Source organism: Aulonocara stuartgranti (assembly GCF_965226115.1).
Source record: "Aulonocara stuartgranti genome assembly, chromosome: 6".
NCBI classification, from domain to species: Eukaryota; Metazoa; Chordata; class Actinopteri; order Cichliformes; family Cichlidae; genus Aulonocara; species Aulonocara stuartgranti.
Window position 1 is genome coordinate 14,583,451 of NC_138944.1, and position 14,652 is coordinate 14,598,102.

A 14,652-nucleotide genomic window follows, 5' to 3' on the forward strand; every position below is an offset into this window, starting at 1 on the left:
ATTTGCCCACACAAGTCTGTTACGGTGACGAGCTGGAGTCAGGTCAAGACCCCGATGAGGACGACGGGCATGCAGTTGAGCGTCCCTGAGACGGTTTCTGACAGTTTGTGCAGAAATTGTTTGGTTGTGCAAACCAATTGTTCCAGCAGCTGTCTGGGTGGCTGGTCTCAGACGATCTTGGAGGTGAACCTGCTGGATGTGGAGGTCCTGGGCTGGTGTGGTTACACGAGGTCTGCGGTTGTGAGGCCGGTTGGATGTGCTGCCATATTCTCTGAAACGCCTGTGGAGACGGCTTATGGTTGAGAAATGAACATTCAATGCACGGGCGACAGATCTTGTTGACATTCCTGCTGTCAGCATGCCAATTGCACGCTCCCTCATTGCTTGTGGCATCTGTGGCATTTTGCTGTGAGACAAAACTGCACATTCCAGGGTGGCCTTTTGTTGTGGGCAGTCTGAGGTACACCTGTGCACTACTCATGATGTCAGATCAGCATCCTGATGTGGCACACCTGTGAGGTGGGATGGATTATCTCAATATAGCAGATGTGCCCACTACCATTTGGACTGATTTGTGACCACTGTTTGGGAGGGATGGTTATATTGTGTATCTGGAATGAATTTTAGGTCTCTACGTCCATCCCATGGGGAATGGGAGCAGTAACAAAGGTGTTGCGTTTATATTTTTGTTGAGTGTAGTATCACATGTATCACCTTCTTACAAAGAGATTTTACTAATAAAATGAATATTTATAACTATAAACTTAAACAAATATATTGCTTTATTTGATGTTTTGGCTAAATACATGTAATTGAAACACTCGGGAGATGTATCATTCTGCCCTGTTTTCCTCATCCTTTAAAATTACATAAGCATAAGTGACCTGAACACTTTGATGTAAGAGAAGGTTTCTCTTCTTAATACAGCACAATTTCTGTGCAAAGCCTTAAAGAATCACTTAAGAAATTGCCTTGAATCAAAAAGCAAGGAAAGCAAAAGCAAAGAAAGTTGGCAGTGTTTTTTTTCCCCTTTTAGTAGCAGATGGAACTGGAAGGGAGCCAGTTGCTGTTAGAGGCTGATTGTTTGGATAGACTGTAATGGTTTCCTTTTTTCGGTTATTGTTGGCTGTAGGAAGGAAGGCATTAGGTCCACTGCCACAGCAGAGACCTGATATAAATGCAAACAAAAGCATTTCATTTTCTAAATATGACATTTTTATTCTCTTTCTTTATGTGTCCTCCTTCTTTCTTTTTCTTCTTGACCTTACCTGGGAGGGAAAAAAATAAAAAAATATATATTATGCATGCTCATAAATCCAGTTTAAATAAAGACTCTGCTAGAGCATTCAATATTCTTTCGATATATTTCAGTACAACATTTTGTAAGTAAGCATTAATCACTATATTTATGAACAGTAATACTGAAGCCTACAGTACTGTGCCACACCTCATTATTTTATATTTTACTTCCAAGGAGCCTGACTTTCTAATTATTTTTATTTTATTTTTTATTTTTGAAGTGTTCCCCAGACTTTCTTGAAGTTTTCAGAGATTTTCTGTGGACTTTGGCTGCTTTTACATTCATTGTCAGTCCAGTCTTGTACTATTTTTGGAGCAACCTGGGTTTGTTTTTTTAATTGCACTACTTAACACTGACCTATGAATAATTCAAACATAAAAAATGAATATGCTGAGGAGGTAAGGAGAGAGGCTAACCATTAATGTCTGCAGCTATCTGTAAAACATGGTGGATACTCTGGCATGGTTTGTGGCTACATTTCAGCCAGTGGTGTTGTGGATGTTGTCAAAATTGATGGAATTATGAACACCTTCATTTTTCAACATGACAATGATCCCAAACACACTGCCAATGCAGTAAAAGCAGACCTGGACAGACAAAAACAGTGGAGCAGTATCAGTCATGGATTAGCCTCTCCCAGAGTCCGGACTTCAACGTGTTTGTCTTACACTGTATTTCCATTTATGTTTTAACCTGCCAGTAAATCTCTGCACCTACTGGAGGTTTGATGTATGGAGACTCACCGTAGACATGCATATATGCAGATTATCAAATAATAATACAAACTTTGTTTTGTCATGATTTTTTCAGCTCCAGCACTCTGACAGGATGGCATCACACGAAGGGGAGGAGCCTCCTCCGTACCAGGGCCGAACAGATAGTCGTTTAAAGAGCAAGAAGCCACCCAGCCTTGTAATAGCCATCCCTCCACCAGAAGCAGTGATGTCCCAGGTAGGCTGGTTGTGTTTTTTTTTTACCTGACCCTGTCCTTCACTGCTTGGTATCATGCAACAGTTATTTAAATGTGTTGTCACATAACACGTAGGGTTGACATGGACCCTAACTCTGAAAATATAGACTGACTCATGAGCAGGTCTGTGCTTCTGTTGTCTCTGAAGTTTGCTGCTCTCTGTGGATTTAACACAATGAATTCTACAAGATATTAGTACATGCTAAATGAACTATCATGGATGCCTTCCGGTGGCTAGCCACTAAAAAACCGAAGTAAAAGTGTAATTTGCTAAGTGATACTGAAGAGCGTTACTGGCTGAAATCCAAATTGATGACTACTACATCTGAGCTGACGTTGATCACGGACACTACAGTCTGTCCTGCACTAGGTTAACATGGTCTACAATACTGCAAACTACCCACAAAGTGTGGTGATTTTCTTATTAGCACAGACTGGCAAACATAATACTGATATACTCTTTATGTTGTCAAAGGGTTTAAAAGGGTTTTTTTTCTCTCAATTATACAATTTTAAAATAACTTGTTTTTTCTCCCCAGAAAAATGTGTGAAAATATTTACAAATGTCTTCTCTACTCTACCATTATTTAGCTTTTGTTTTCTTGTGCTACTACTACTAGTGGCCTGTCAAGCTCCATACTCTCTCACATCACATGTAATGTAGCGAAATCTAAAAAGTGACCTGTAAAATAACTCATTGTGAATCACTCACTCCTGCGTATAGCACAAAGTTCTTCATTTAAACGGAGATAAGCAAAGATCAGCTCAATGAACACAGAATTAAAACAGAGCCAAAAAAAGCCCGAGTGTTGTGATTGTTACTGAACAAATTTCTTCAAAGAAAGGCTTTTTATTCATTTTGTGTTAGTAAAGAGCACATTCCTCTCAATCTGCTTCATAAACATGGTCCAAAAAACATGTCTGGATATTTTGTGGGTAGCTCACATGGAGGTTCAGATCAATTTTCGGTTTCACTCACTGTGCAATTATGAAAATTAATGGATGGATTAATGGGCTGATGGACTACTTCATAAATGGTTTGTAATAATCATTTGACTCAGGATGCACAGTAGAAGAAAATAAACGATTATGGGCAGTACTTTACTTTTAAGAGTTTACAACACATTAAAGCAGCACAGTGTTCCTCGATGCCTCTGTAATTGCCACTTGCTCTCGCAAGCAGGCTGTTGGCACAACTATCTGGCAGTTTGTGTAGCCCATATATTTGTAACGGCGGGCCTCATGCTAGCAACACAAACAAAGGCATTTTAGCTACACAAATTAGTTGGTGCTCAGAGTTCAACTGAGCATGTCACATTTAAACTGTTCTAAAAGGCAAGCAGTGTAATAAACATGTAAATTTGTGCTGTGGCTTTGCACTGCAGGTATTTATGCTACTAGCTTTTCCATTACAAAGACAATTTTAGATCATCCTAAATTTGGTACTGATTTGCTGCATCATGTGCCATAGTTAATACTTAATCAGGATGTGTGAGGCAGTGTTATTATTCTGAACTAAAACTGAAAACAAAAACTACATATGAAAAGCATTTTAGTTAAGTAGAGTAATAACAACTAGATCTTAAGAAAAAATGATTACAGAGGAAGTCTTATACGTTTTTGTCATTGGAGTCAGTCAATGTTACCATTGGAGCCTGCTCAACAAGGCTTTGTTTCAGAAGGTGTGTGTGTGGTTTTTTTTTTTGTTTGTTTGTTTTTTTTTGGGGGGGTTATTGGAGCTAGAAACGGGGAGTTTAATGCCTTTTTAAATTGTTGATGTTAAAAATTGTCACGTGGGGCACAAACATTTTTGGAGCATTGAACTGAATAACATTTAAGAGCCACTGGTGTAAAAGAGGGCATTTGTCCTCACTCCTCTGGAAGGAGATTGAGCATGGCCTAATTATGAAGGTACTTGCAACCTGATCGTTTGACAGGCTTTCCCCCTGCACAGGCAATATTATTTAGTTTTTATAGCTTATATATTTTATAGCAGGAAAGATTTCTGATGACAACATTTTCTTCGCTTCCTTTCTTCTGGTCAGCCACCACGACAATCCCTGAAAAAAAACCCAAGTGCTCAAGCGACCGGTTCTGTGTCAGAGAGCGTCGATGGACATAGAGATGGAGAATTTTCAGCAAGAGAAAGACGGGAGAAGTTTAGCAGACAAACATCGCTCTCACAAAGCATCCGAAAGTAAGCTCTGCTGCTGCTTCTGCTGTTGTTTTTGTCTCAGAGTCAAGTGTGACTCCACCTACAGTGGAGGCATAAGTAGCTTTGGGAGACAGAAAAAAATCAAATGTATGTAAGCATTCTCCCCTAAAGTGTATTTCAAAGAAGTCTGGGTGTTGTTCCCTGCAGTTCATTCACCTAAAACTATCAAGCACACACAATTCATTCATCCAGAAATCTCCTCTTCATAATCCTAATCCTAATTGCAGTCATTTAATTACTCCCATTTATCAACTACATGTCCTAATAGTCCAGTCATTGAGCGTGCAGCAAGCGTCAAGACATTTAATGTTTGGTAATAAAGTGCACTAATGTCTTTAAGAGTGCACAGTACGTGACTTTTGACTTCCCTTATATGAAAGTTATCCAAGCTACATCAGCTTGAACAAAGCTGCATTGTGTAATTTAGTGTCAAAATGTAACTGTTTATTTTTTTCTTTTGTGGTAGTATCTACTCTCTTCATATAAGGTGAAAAACAAGACTCGGATGTTTCGTTTCATTTCTTGTTTATGTAGCTTTTAAGAATAGGTATATGCTAAACATTTCAGGTCATTTTTGTGAATATCTTCTTTTAGCTGAACAATCTTTCTGTCCCTCCAGGAGTACAGCCCAGTGGTTCGGTGTGGGCGAAGACTGTGAGACTAATCAGCAGGTCTGGCACCGGAAGAGCCTGCGCCACTGCAGCCAGCGCTATGGCAAGCTGAAGCCCCAGTACAGAGAGCCCGAGACGGCCACCAGCATCGACCAGAGCCTGGATTCACCAGCTGCCCACAGGATGCCCAGGGTATAATACCGTCATACAAAGACAGCGTCACTTAGTGTGTTATCCTACTGTTAGGATGCTACAGTTTTATTTAAATGTCTACCTTATCGGTAATTTTAACTTGAGTGGAGAACATCATCCAGGAAACATGATGCACTTTCTGTTTAATATTCTGATACTTTTGTAAGAAAAGAAAAACTTTTTGTTCTGAAGGAAACTAAACAGAATGACACACAGCAGGCTCCATGTGTAGCTACTAAGACTTTCCATTTCTAAACTGCCAAGAAGCTCAACTTTTTTTCTTTGTTCTCCACCTGCATTTTTTCACTTGATGAAGTGGAGAGATTTCTCAAGAAGACACTGTATTAAAGTGCTGCATAGTTACAGACGTGGACCATCTGTGCTGCAGACGAATCATGTCTCTCTTTCAGTCTGTGCCAGACAGTTCTGCTCCACTCATCCAATATTTTGTTCATCTTTTTGTTCTCTGTCCTCATCTACACACACCTACCATCATTCCCTCTTTGCTACATATATGTACGTTTACACAAACACATAAAGCAGTTCTCTCTCTCCCAGTGTCAGCACTGTGAAGTTTGTAAGTTATAAATATGATCCTGTCATGCTCACCCACAGAGTGCTTCTTCTTCAACGTCGGCACAGTAGGAATATGTAAAGATGCTTACCAGTTCAAATTCACGTGACTGTCACAGTGAAGTATTTTTATCAGGCTGACCCTAATCTCTCTTTCTGCTAGATTGTGGACCCCCTGGCACGAGGGCGAGCCTTCCGCTGCCAGGATGAGTTGGACAGCCGCTCTCCAAGAACACCTCAAACAGCTCAAGGGGGTCCGGTCACACCAGGCGTCGCTTCACTCATCTCCTTCACCAGCCAGCGCTCCGGGTACAGTCGCTTCCCCAAACGAAAGCGAGAGTCCGTCGCGCGCATGAGCATCAGAGCTGCGTCCAACCTGTTGAGGGTGGGTGGAAATGAAAAGCAGAGTGGCAAGAGCACTGGTTCGAATCCCGGCCTTTAATGTTTCCTCTGTGTTTGCATGCTTTTTAGCCATCCCTTTGAATAAAATGACAGTAAATGCCAGCATTTATTGTTTTTATCATTATTAGCATCATTAAAATCTCTCCTTTTTTATGCACTTGAAGAACCGCATGTCATGTGGCGTGTTTGTTGTTCAGGGTCGCAGCAGCTTGGCAGGCCCACAGGCTGGTCGCAGTTTCCCCAGGAAGAGCTTTGTCAGGCCCAGCTGGATGGACGAGGACACTGTGGATTCTGCAGATGCATCCGAGTCGCTCTTCTTCAGTAAGGTCAGCAGCAGCTCTCGCAGCCACCCGTTTGGCACCCGGATCTTTGCAGCAGTTTCTTTCCTTGCTTTTACTCTATTTGACAAAATTCTATGTTTTCATTCGATTGTCATTGTTTACCTGCTTCTTCTCTCAGCCTCCATTTTTTTCTGTGACTGTATTTTTCTTTTTTTGTCCTCCTGTCTTCCTCGCTGTTTGTGTGTCCCATACAGCAACACATAACATGTGACTACACGTTAATTACTGCCCTCTCTTTTTGTCCTCTGTGTCCTGCATTACCTCTGTACAGGGTGATGTCCGTGATGAGTTATATTCCATGGCCGATGATGTCTTTGAGTCGCCTCCCTTGTCTGCCTCTTTTGCTCCCTGCGAGCAACCTTCCAGCCTGTGAGTAAATATAAATACTCAACCAAAGTCTCTGAATTGCACACATTGTGTTTTGTTTTTTTTCCTTTTTAACCCTAATTCTTTCTCTGTCTTGCATACCTGTCTTCCTCTCAGTCCCAGTAAGGATTTATCACAGGCTCCTAAAATGCCAACACTATTCCACGAAATGGCTCAACCACGTCGCGGACGTCGCATTGCCTCCCAAGTGAAGCACTTTGCGTTTGACAAGCAAAAACGTCAGTATGGTTTGGGAGTTGTGGGGAAATGGCTAAACCGACAGTATCGACGAAGCATTAGCAGCAACGTCCAGAAGCAGCTGGACGACTTCCACAGCCACAGGTTGGGAATGAGCACTGTGCATATATACAAGTGAATTATTTGCTTGATTTAAATCAACATAACACAATTCAGAGAGAGATAATTAATTAGGCTGACAAAGTGCTGAAAGTATTTATTGGTTAGTCTTTGTTTTAGCTGTTACTCGATTCACAGCACTGTTTTGTGGTGTGCATGATTTCAGACCCTACTTTACCTACTGGATTACATTTGTCCACATCGTTATCACATTGCTGGCCTGCTGCACGTATGGGTTTGCCCCTGTTGGGTTTGCACAACATTCGACAACTGAGCTGGTAAGTATATATCTTACAGATTAATTTGGAGCAATATTTAAAAATAGAAAATATACTTTTTGACATGACAGGTTTCATATCAGTGTGAAAATTGAAGGTTAACATTTCGTAGTGTAACTCAGTATTGAAATTAGAATTCCTTTTTTTGCTCTTGAACACTCAATGTAAATATATTACCAACTTTTTAGTAGCTGTATTTGTGTCCTAAAACTCACAGAAAGAGATGTGTATTACTGTGCAAGCTAATACTCACAAGTCCTTGATCAGACTCATTTGTAAACTGTGATGCTCTGCTGCCCTCTGTAGGTGCTGAAGAACAAAGGCATTTATGAGAGTGTTAAGTATGTCCAACAACAGAACTTCTGGATTGGTCCAAGCTCTGTAAGTTTAGCTGTATTATTAATGTGCTTAGAACGGCTTTGGATGTTTGTCTAGATGTGCAAAACCTAAGGGAACAGCTCCCAAAAATGGTCGATATGGTAAAATGAACACAGCCAGAATGTATGATACTAGCACAGCTAAAGGGAGCTCACATTTGGTGTGAAGTTTAGGTTTGCTGTGTTTTCAGGTGGGACACTTCTGCCCTCCTCCAGTGCATTTACTTTATTTTCTCACTTCATGTTTTATCAGTGATGATTTACTGCATTTATTAAGTTACAAGCCTAAAAATGTCAATTTATTTTCTGCATTTAAAATTGATCGTTTCAGTTGTGAGAGTAAATTGTTTAAATGGAGGCTGAGCTGACCGGTTTTAGTAATTTATTAAGAAAAATAACGGAACTTCTATGTTTGAATGCATGAGCACATACACTATGTTGCCAAAAGTATCCACTCGTCTGCCTTCACACCCTTATGAACTTGGGTTGAGATTAAGACAGTCAGTCTCTTCTACACTTGCTCATCCATGACTTTATGGACCTTTCTTAGTAATGACAATAACATTATCATCCTTCCAACAGACAAGGATAAGTGCAAGGAAGAATATCATGAGAAAAATTTTGTCACTGCTCAGTGACAAAAATAAGATAAGATAAGACTTTATTGATCCCACAACGGGGAAATTATTGCGTCACCTCAGCTCAGGTACAGATATCAGAAGGAAATGCAAAAATACAAATAAGTGCAATCAATGAAAAAAAGTAAGATAATACACTATATACAATGGTAGCATACACAGTATGTGATTATGGATATAGTTGGAAATATGGAAGACATAAACTATATAGCTTGATATAGCTATTGTACCACTGCTATTCCTATTTATAGACACGTACACACTAAATATACATATGTATACATATACAGACATATATACCTGCACATGTCCATATACATGGAAGGTCCATTATGCATGAAGTGGTGACCGTGGATGTTCACAGTGTCCAGTGACTTATGACATCGTGATATGTAATTTGTAAATACTTACAAACCCCTGAAACGAGACCCAGGAAGTGGTTACAGGAAGAGGGTGATAGATTGTCTGATGCAGTTAGAATGAGACAATGGTATTGACGGGACCTCATACCACAGGTTTTACCCAGGCGAATCTACACAAAGTCTGTATGGTTTACCCAAGATAAATAAACAGGGTTTACCTTTAAGACTAATTGTCTGTATGATCAACTCGGTCACCTATAACATCTCAAAGTTTCTGGCTTTGATCTCCTCAACCCGCTTGTAGACAGCTCTGAACACCACATCCAGAACACCTTGGATTTTGTTGAGAAAGTGAGAGATGTCATTATGGAGGTTTGAGTCAAGGAGGCCATTTACGTAAAAAGGGAAAGACCATCTCTGAATCGAGGAGGGGGGCATCTTCACCTTCTTACAATGCTGTGATTGCAGCCATTTCCCAACTTTCTGTGAATGGTACTCATGGCCTTTGATCAGTGGTCCTTGATCAATGATCAGTGGTCTTTGATCAACAGGATTTGATCAGTGGTTGTTGATCAATGGTCATGACAATTTGCATATTAATGATCAAGGAACTGACCTCACAGCCCATTGTTCCCTCAGTGGTGCTACGTTCAGTCATTGTGCAAATTTGCTGTTTATAAGGTTGAGGGAACCTGCAGTCAGCTGAGACTGAAAAAGTCACTTGGATGAGTGATGAAACGTCTCCCCCACTAAAAACGCTACGTCCAGATGAACAGAGCCAACATCAACATTTGGATACAGGAGTAAATACCTTTGGGGAAAATTGTGTATTTAAAAGATAGACAGGCACCAGTTTATTTCTTTATCATCTTAATCTGTGTTTAGCATGTGTGTTACCACATTTTTTTTGATCTTTAAAATCATTTCCATCAATTTTTAGGAAGACCTCATCCACCTGGGGGCAAAATTCTCCCCCTGCATCCGTCGGGATGCACAAATCGTCAGCCTGATCGAGAAGGCCAGAGAGCTCGAGAAAGATTCTGGCTGCTGCGTTCAGAATGACAACTCCGGATGTGTGCAGACCCTCAGCTCCGGCTGCTCTGTACGTGATAATATACACATACCTGTGCACATGAGTTTATAATCTTTAAGCATATAATCACTTAAACGCTCGTGCTAATCATTCACAGTGTCTTTGCTGTACTCTTGAACTTTTCCCCTTTAGATGCAGATTTTGGGTGTGCAGTAAAAAAGAAACATAATCCGTTTTTCATTTCTTTGCTGTGCTTGGTAAATGAGAAAGAAAACTGTGTCTTAAATATTTATAATAATATAAATGTATAATAACTTCATGCAGGAGACGCTGGCCACCTTTATTAAATGGGACAATGAACAAATGGAAAACATCAGTAGGTCGTCCGGTTCTGTCTGTCACCAGGACCCCAGGTGAGGATATGAAGCTTAATTAAAGTGTGTCATTAAAGACTCAGCAGCGTTTCACCACTTTGATGCTTTTCTTGTTGTGAACAGAATATGTGAGGAGCCTGCCTCTGCAGAGCCTCATTTATGGAAGGATGACATCACCACGTGGCCGGTGAGGGGCCACCGCTGCCTCGTTCATTCTTCATTTTTCTGTTGCTACTCTGTGTTCACTTGCATCTGAACCACATTTTATATTAATTTTCCTTTTTCTTTTTTTTTTTCTTTTTTTTTGGTTTTACCTGTGCTGCTGTCAGATCTGTACATATCCAAAGAAGTGGAGTCACACAGGCTACAGACACATGGACTGTAACATCAAAGGACGGCCCTGCTGCATAGGAACTAAGGGCAGGTGCGAAACATGTGTTTGCTAAAGCGCTTTGCTACTCTGAGGTCATCTGTTTTAAATAAATAAATAAAATTTTATTTATTTATGTATTTATTTGTAGATGTGAAATCGCAACCAGAGAGTATTGCACTTTCATGCATGGTTACTTCCACGAGGAAGCCACCCTCTGCTCACAGGTATTGTGTGTGCATGATGATGAGTGTGTGTGTCTTTTTCTTTAGTATGTTTCTGACTGCAGTGTTGTTACACAGGTCCACTGTCTGGATGATGTGTGCGGCTTGCTGCCCTTCCTTAATCCTGACGTTCCCGATCAAGTCTACCGTCTCTGGCTCTCTCTCTTCCTACATGCTGGGTACGCACTTCCCCCTGCAGCAACGTCCTAAGACAAAGATTTATTTTTCCTGTGGTCATGTTTTATGGCTATGTTGCACAGATCTTTTAATTTCTGACACGTCTATCTATGAATGAGCTATTTCAGCTGAATGTAGCATTGATGATATATTGTGAGACTGTGTAATATGCCATGACAAAGCCTTTTACACAGTCAATGAACTGTTTCATTAATTTGCTATGAGTGATTACTTAATGCAGTTTCACTGTGTCAGCATCCTTGAGGATTCAAAACTAATGAAACATTTCTAATTGAGGACCCAGTGCTCGTGAGACGTTCGCTCACATGAGAACTGTAATACTAATACCAGGCAGGCACAAGGGATTTCCCTCAGATGTAACCCTTTAAAAGCAGGCGAGCAAACAAGCCAAAGGAGCTTAATGGGGGAAAAAAAAAAAATCCTAAATGCATATTTGTGATAATGCAGTGGTGGAAAGGAGTTTTAGTTACCAGTGATAACCTTTGTTTGTGTGTGTGTGTGTGTGTGTGTGTGTGTAGGCTTTTACACTGCGTGGTGTCCGTAGTGTTCCAGATGACCATACTGAGGGACCTGGAGAAGCTGGCAGGTTGGCTTCGCATCTCCATCATTTACATGTTGAGTGGGATCACTGGTAACCTCGCCTCTGCCCTCTTCCTGCCCTACAGAGCCGAGGTGAGTTCGTCACATATATGTAAATACACATTAATACACTTTTTTTTTTTCTCTGAAAGTTTCAAGGCACACAGGATGTGAAGTTTTGTGCACTTAAGCTTTTTAAATTCATTTGTCTGAAAGTTTAGTTAAGTGTCCTTGGTAAGTGAATATTCCAGTCGCATCCGCTATAAGGAAACTCTGTTTAATCTGTTAAGTCTGTATATGTGGGGCACTTGGGGCTCAGGAGCAAATCGCCCACTAAATAGAAGGTCTGGTTCGATCCAGCCCACATGCCAGTGTGTCCTTGGACACGATGCTGAAGAAAGAAAAAACAGCTTTTCACACACTTTGTTCTAAACACCAACATATCTGAGTTGCAGTGACTTTTGACAGGATTGGATGTACTTCTGTTGATTAAGCACTCACACTTGACACACACAGGTACTTTCACACTGTCAAATTTCTGCGATGTAAAATCAGACATTGTATATACTTATGTGCTTTCTTCCTCATTTACCCCCTAAATTATCTAAAGGGAGAAACCGTCATGCTGTTTCACTTCATGTATTTCTCGCTACACTATAATCTGAGTTCAGGTCTAAATGTCACCTGTGTGAGCTCCAGCTCTCGTTAGTTTTGTGTTACATTCTTATTTGAATTGCAGTTTCTGTGCCTGCTGTCTAAACTCTGTGGCTTAGCTCAGCTTAGTTGAGTTCACTCACTGGACGAGGGTTTCTCCTGTTGGGGATTATTGGAGCAGAATTGACCATCTTAGTCTAGAGGTTTAGAGGGGTGCAGGAAACACTTGTGGTATTAACTGTGGAAGTGCCTGGAGAAACCGAACTTGGGTTAACAGCACATGAGACAACTTTACTGCGAAAGCAGCAGCCCCACCAAACCGAGCGTAAAGCATCCAAGAAAGACGTGTCACAGCGCTCCCAACATTTCAGTGACCGGTAACAGCACAGCAACCAGCAGGGTAATCAGTTATGACTGTGCAGGGATAAAGAAAGAAAGGTGACCTGTTATTCACAGTTCTGTTGCATATAACCGTACTGCTGGATGTGCTGAAGGAAAGTTGAGGCAATCCTCACACAAGATCAAGTGTGAGATAGAAAATAGTTGCTGAATCAGCTGCAGCTACATGCTATGTTAACTGATGTCTGTATGTCGTTTTAAAAGGCTCTAAATAGTTGATGCTGTTCCTTTGTTGTCTGCCTTGTCTGCATTATTGTTTGTAAAAAAAAAAAAAAAAAAAAAAAAAAAAAACTCACCAGAAAATATTAGATTAAATCAGCCGATGTGGTTGAATTTCATACACGTAAATATTTACAAGGAGGAAAGCAGATCTCGCCTGAAGCAGTAGTGTTTCACTCTTTTTCTTTTTTTCTTTTTTTTTTTTAAAGAGTAACACTACTATGGTCACTACTTTAAGTGATTCATTGTCATTTTTGCAAAAACAAACCCCAACAACAAATGAATAAACGTTGGGGGGGGGGCTTTTTACCAGCAAGCCTGCTTTCTTCTGAATGTATCTATATAGTCCAGTTTCCCCTTTAAGAGATTAGCCTAATGCCATTGTGCGGGTTAACAAAGGCCACTGCTGTGGTACTTAGTGAATGGGATTTCATGTTTTTCCTTTTAAACAAAGACGATTGTTGCAGAGACCAGACCTGGTCCACACGTTCCTGAACAGGTCCATCCTGACAGACAGACAGACAGAGACACACACACACACACACACACACACACACACACACACACACACACACACACACACACACACACACGAAACAGTTCCTCACTGATAGAGGGGACAGTTTTAATGTATAAAGAGACCAACATGTAACACATTTACGTACACGATGGCTTGATTTTATAAGCGAGCTCCAGTTGTTTTTACCTGACAATTACTGTAGTTCTAAATATCAGTGACCAGCTCACATGTCTTCACGCACCAGGAATAACCAGAGGAAGCACATGCAGTGAGGCCACTTAAGGAGGCGATTTAAGTGGATTATCCCTTTACTGTTGAATTAAGGAGCCCCTGTGGCTTTAGCAAAAATGGCTCAAACAGCAGCTGTGGCTGGAAATAATAGTTTTCACAAGTAAAGGAGCTCTACGGATTTGTGAAGGAACAACTTTAGTTTCAGTTCATTAAGCTCTGCAGAGAGACGAGCAAGCATGAATATTTATTATTTGATAATGTCAGTCAAACGTCTCTTTGCTAACCACCAGTGCAGGGTACGCTAAATGTAAAAGTGCTGCATACAACATAAAGTATGCTGACCATACCTTCCTCCTCCTTTCACATTTACAACCACAACATTTTTTTTCTTAGGAGCCAGAAAACATCTTCAAGCAGTTTAAGTTACATTAAAAGGCTTTGATATACTTCAGGAGGTGCACCTGCTCAGGTTGGATGCTTTAAAAAATCAGTTCTCGACCCGACTTTCATGTTTTGGGGTTTGGTGTCTTTAAAACGGATAACTTTTTAAAACGATGTTTTTATTGCTTTTACTGTAACAAATAGAGTCAGCTTGACTAATATTATGTCCACTGTTTATATATTATCTTGAGTTTTTGTTTCAGTTTTAAACTTTTGTTTGGCTCCGTTTTAGGTGCTTCCTGTCCTGCTGCTTAACAGTATAGAAGTAATTCACTGTGGAGTTATTACAACACATTTACCTGCCTTCAGTTAGATTAAAGCTGTTCACGCTCAGAGACTTTAATAGACTTGACATTTTAGAATTAATTAAATCCTGACACTGTGAGAATGTGAAACCTAAAAGCTTTAAACAACAGGAAAAACAATCC

The 14,652-nt window shown here is 40.5% G+C and overlaps 1 protein-coding gene across 1 annotated transcript in view; it reads left to right on the forward strand.

The window, feature by feature from the left end:
- Window positions 1–14,652, forward strand: part of LOC309708083 (inactive rhomboid protein 2-like) — a 38,307-nt gene that overhangs the window by 19,919 nt on the left and 3,736 nt on the right. Inside the window, exons 2-17 of the mRNA XM_082535827.1 lie at window positions 2,111–2,251; window positions 4,316–4,467; window positions 5,105–5,288; window positions 6,025–6,246; window positions 6,461–6,589; window positions 6,876–6,973; window positions 7,088–7,312; window positions 7,494–7,605; window positions 7,912–7,986; window positions 9,923–10,084; window positions 10,340–10,428; window positions 10,513–10,576; window positions 10,719–10,813; window positions 10,911–10,986; window positions 11,062–11,162; window positions 11,700–11,853. Of these exons, the coding sequence (XP_082391953.1) occupies window positions 2,129–2,251; window positions 4,316–4,467; window positions 5,105–5,288; window positions 6,025–6,246; window positions 6,461–6,589; window positions 6,876–6,973; window positions 7,088–7,312; window positions 7,494–7,605; window positions 7,912–7,986; window positions 9,923–10,084; window positions 10,340–10,428; window positions 10,513–10,576; window positions 10,719–10,813; window positions 10,911–10,986; window positions 11,062–11,162; window positions 11,700–11,853 (2,061 nt within the window). The 5' untranslated portion in view covers window positions 2,111–2,128. The remainder of the gene's footprint in view (window positions 1–2,110; window positions 2,252–4,315; window positions 4,468–5,104; window positions 5,289–6,024; window positions 6,247–6,460; window positions 6,590–6,875; window positions 6,974–7,087; window positions 7,313–7,493; window positions 7,606–7,911; window positions 7,987–9,922; window positions 10,085–10,339; window positions 10,429–10,512; window positions 10,577–10,718; window positions 10,814–10,910; window positions 10,987–11,061; window positions 11,163–11,699; window positions 11,854–14,652) is intronic.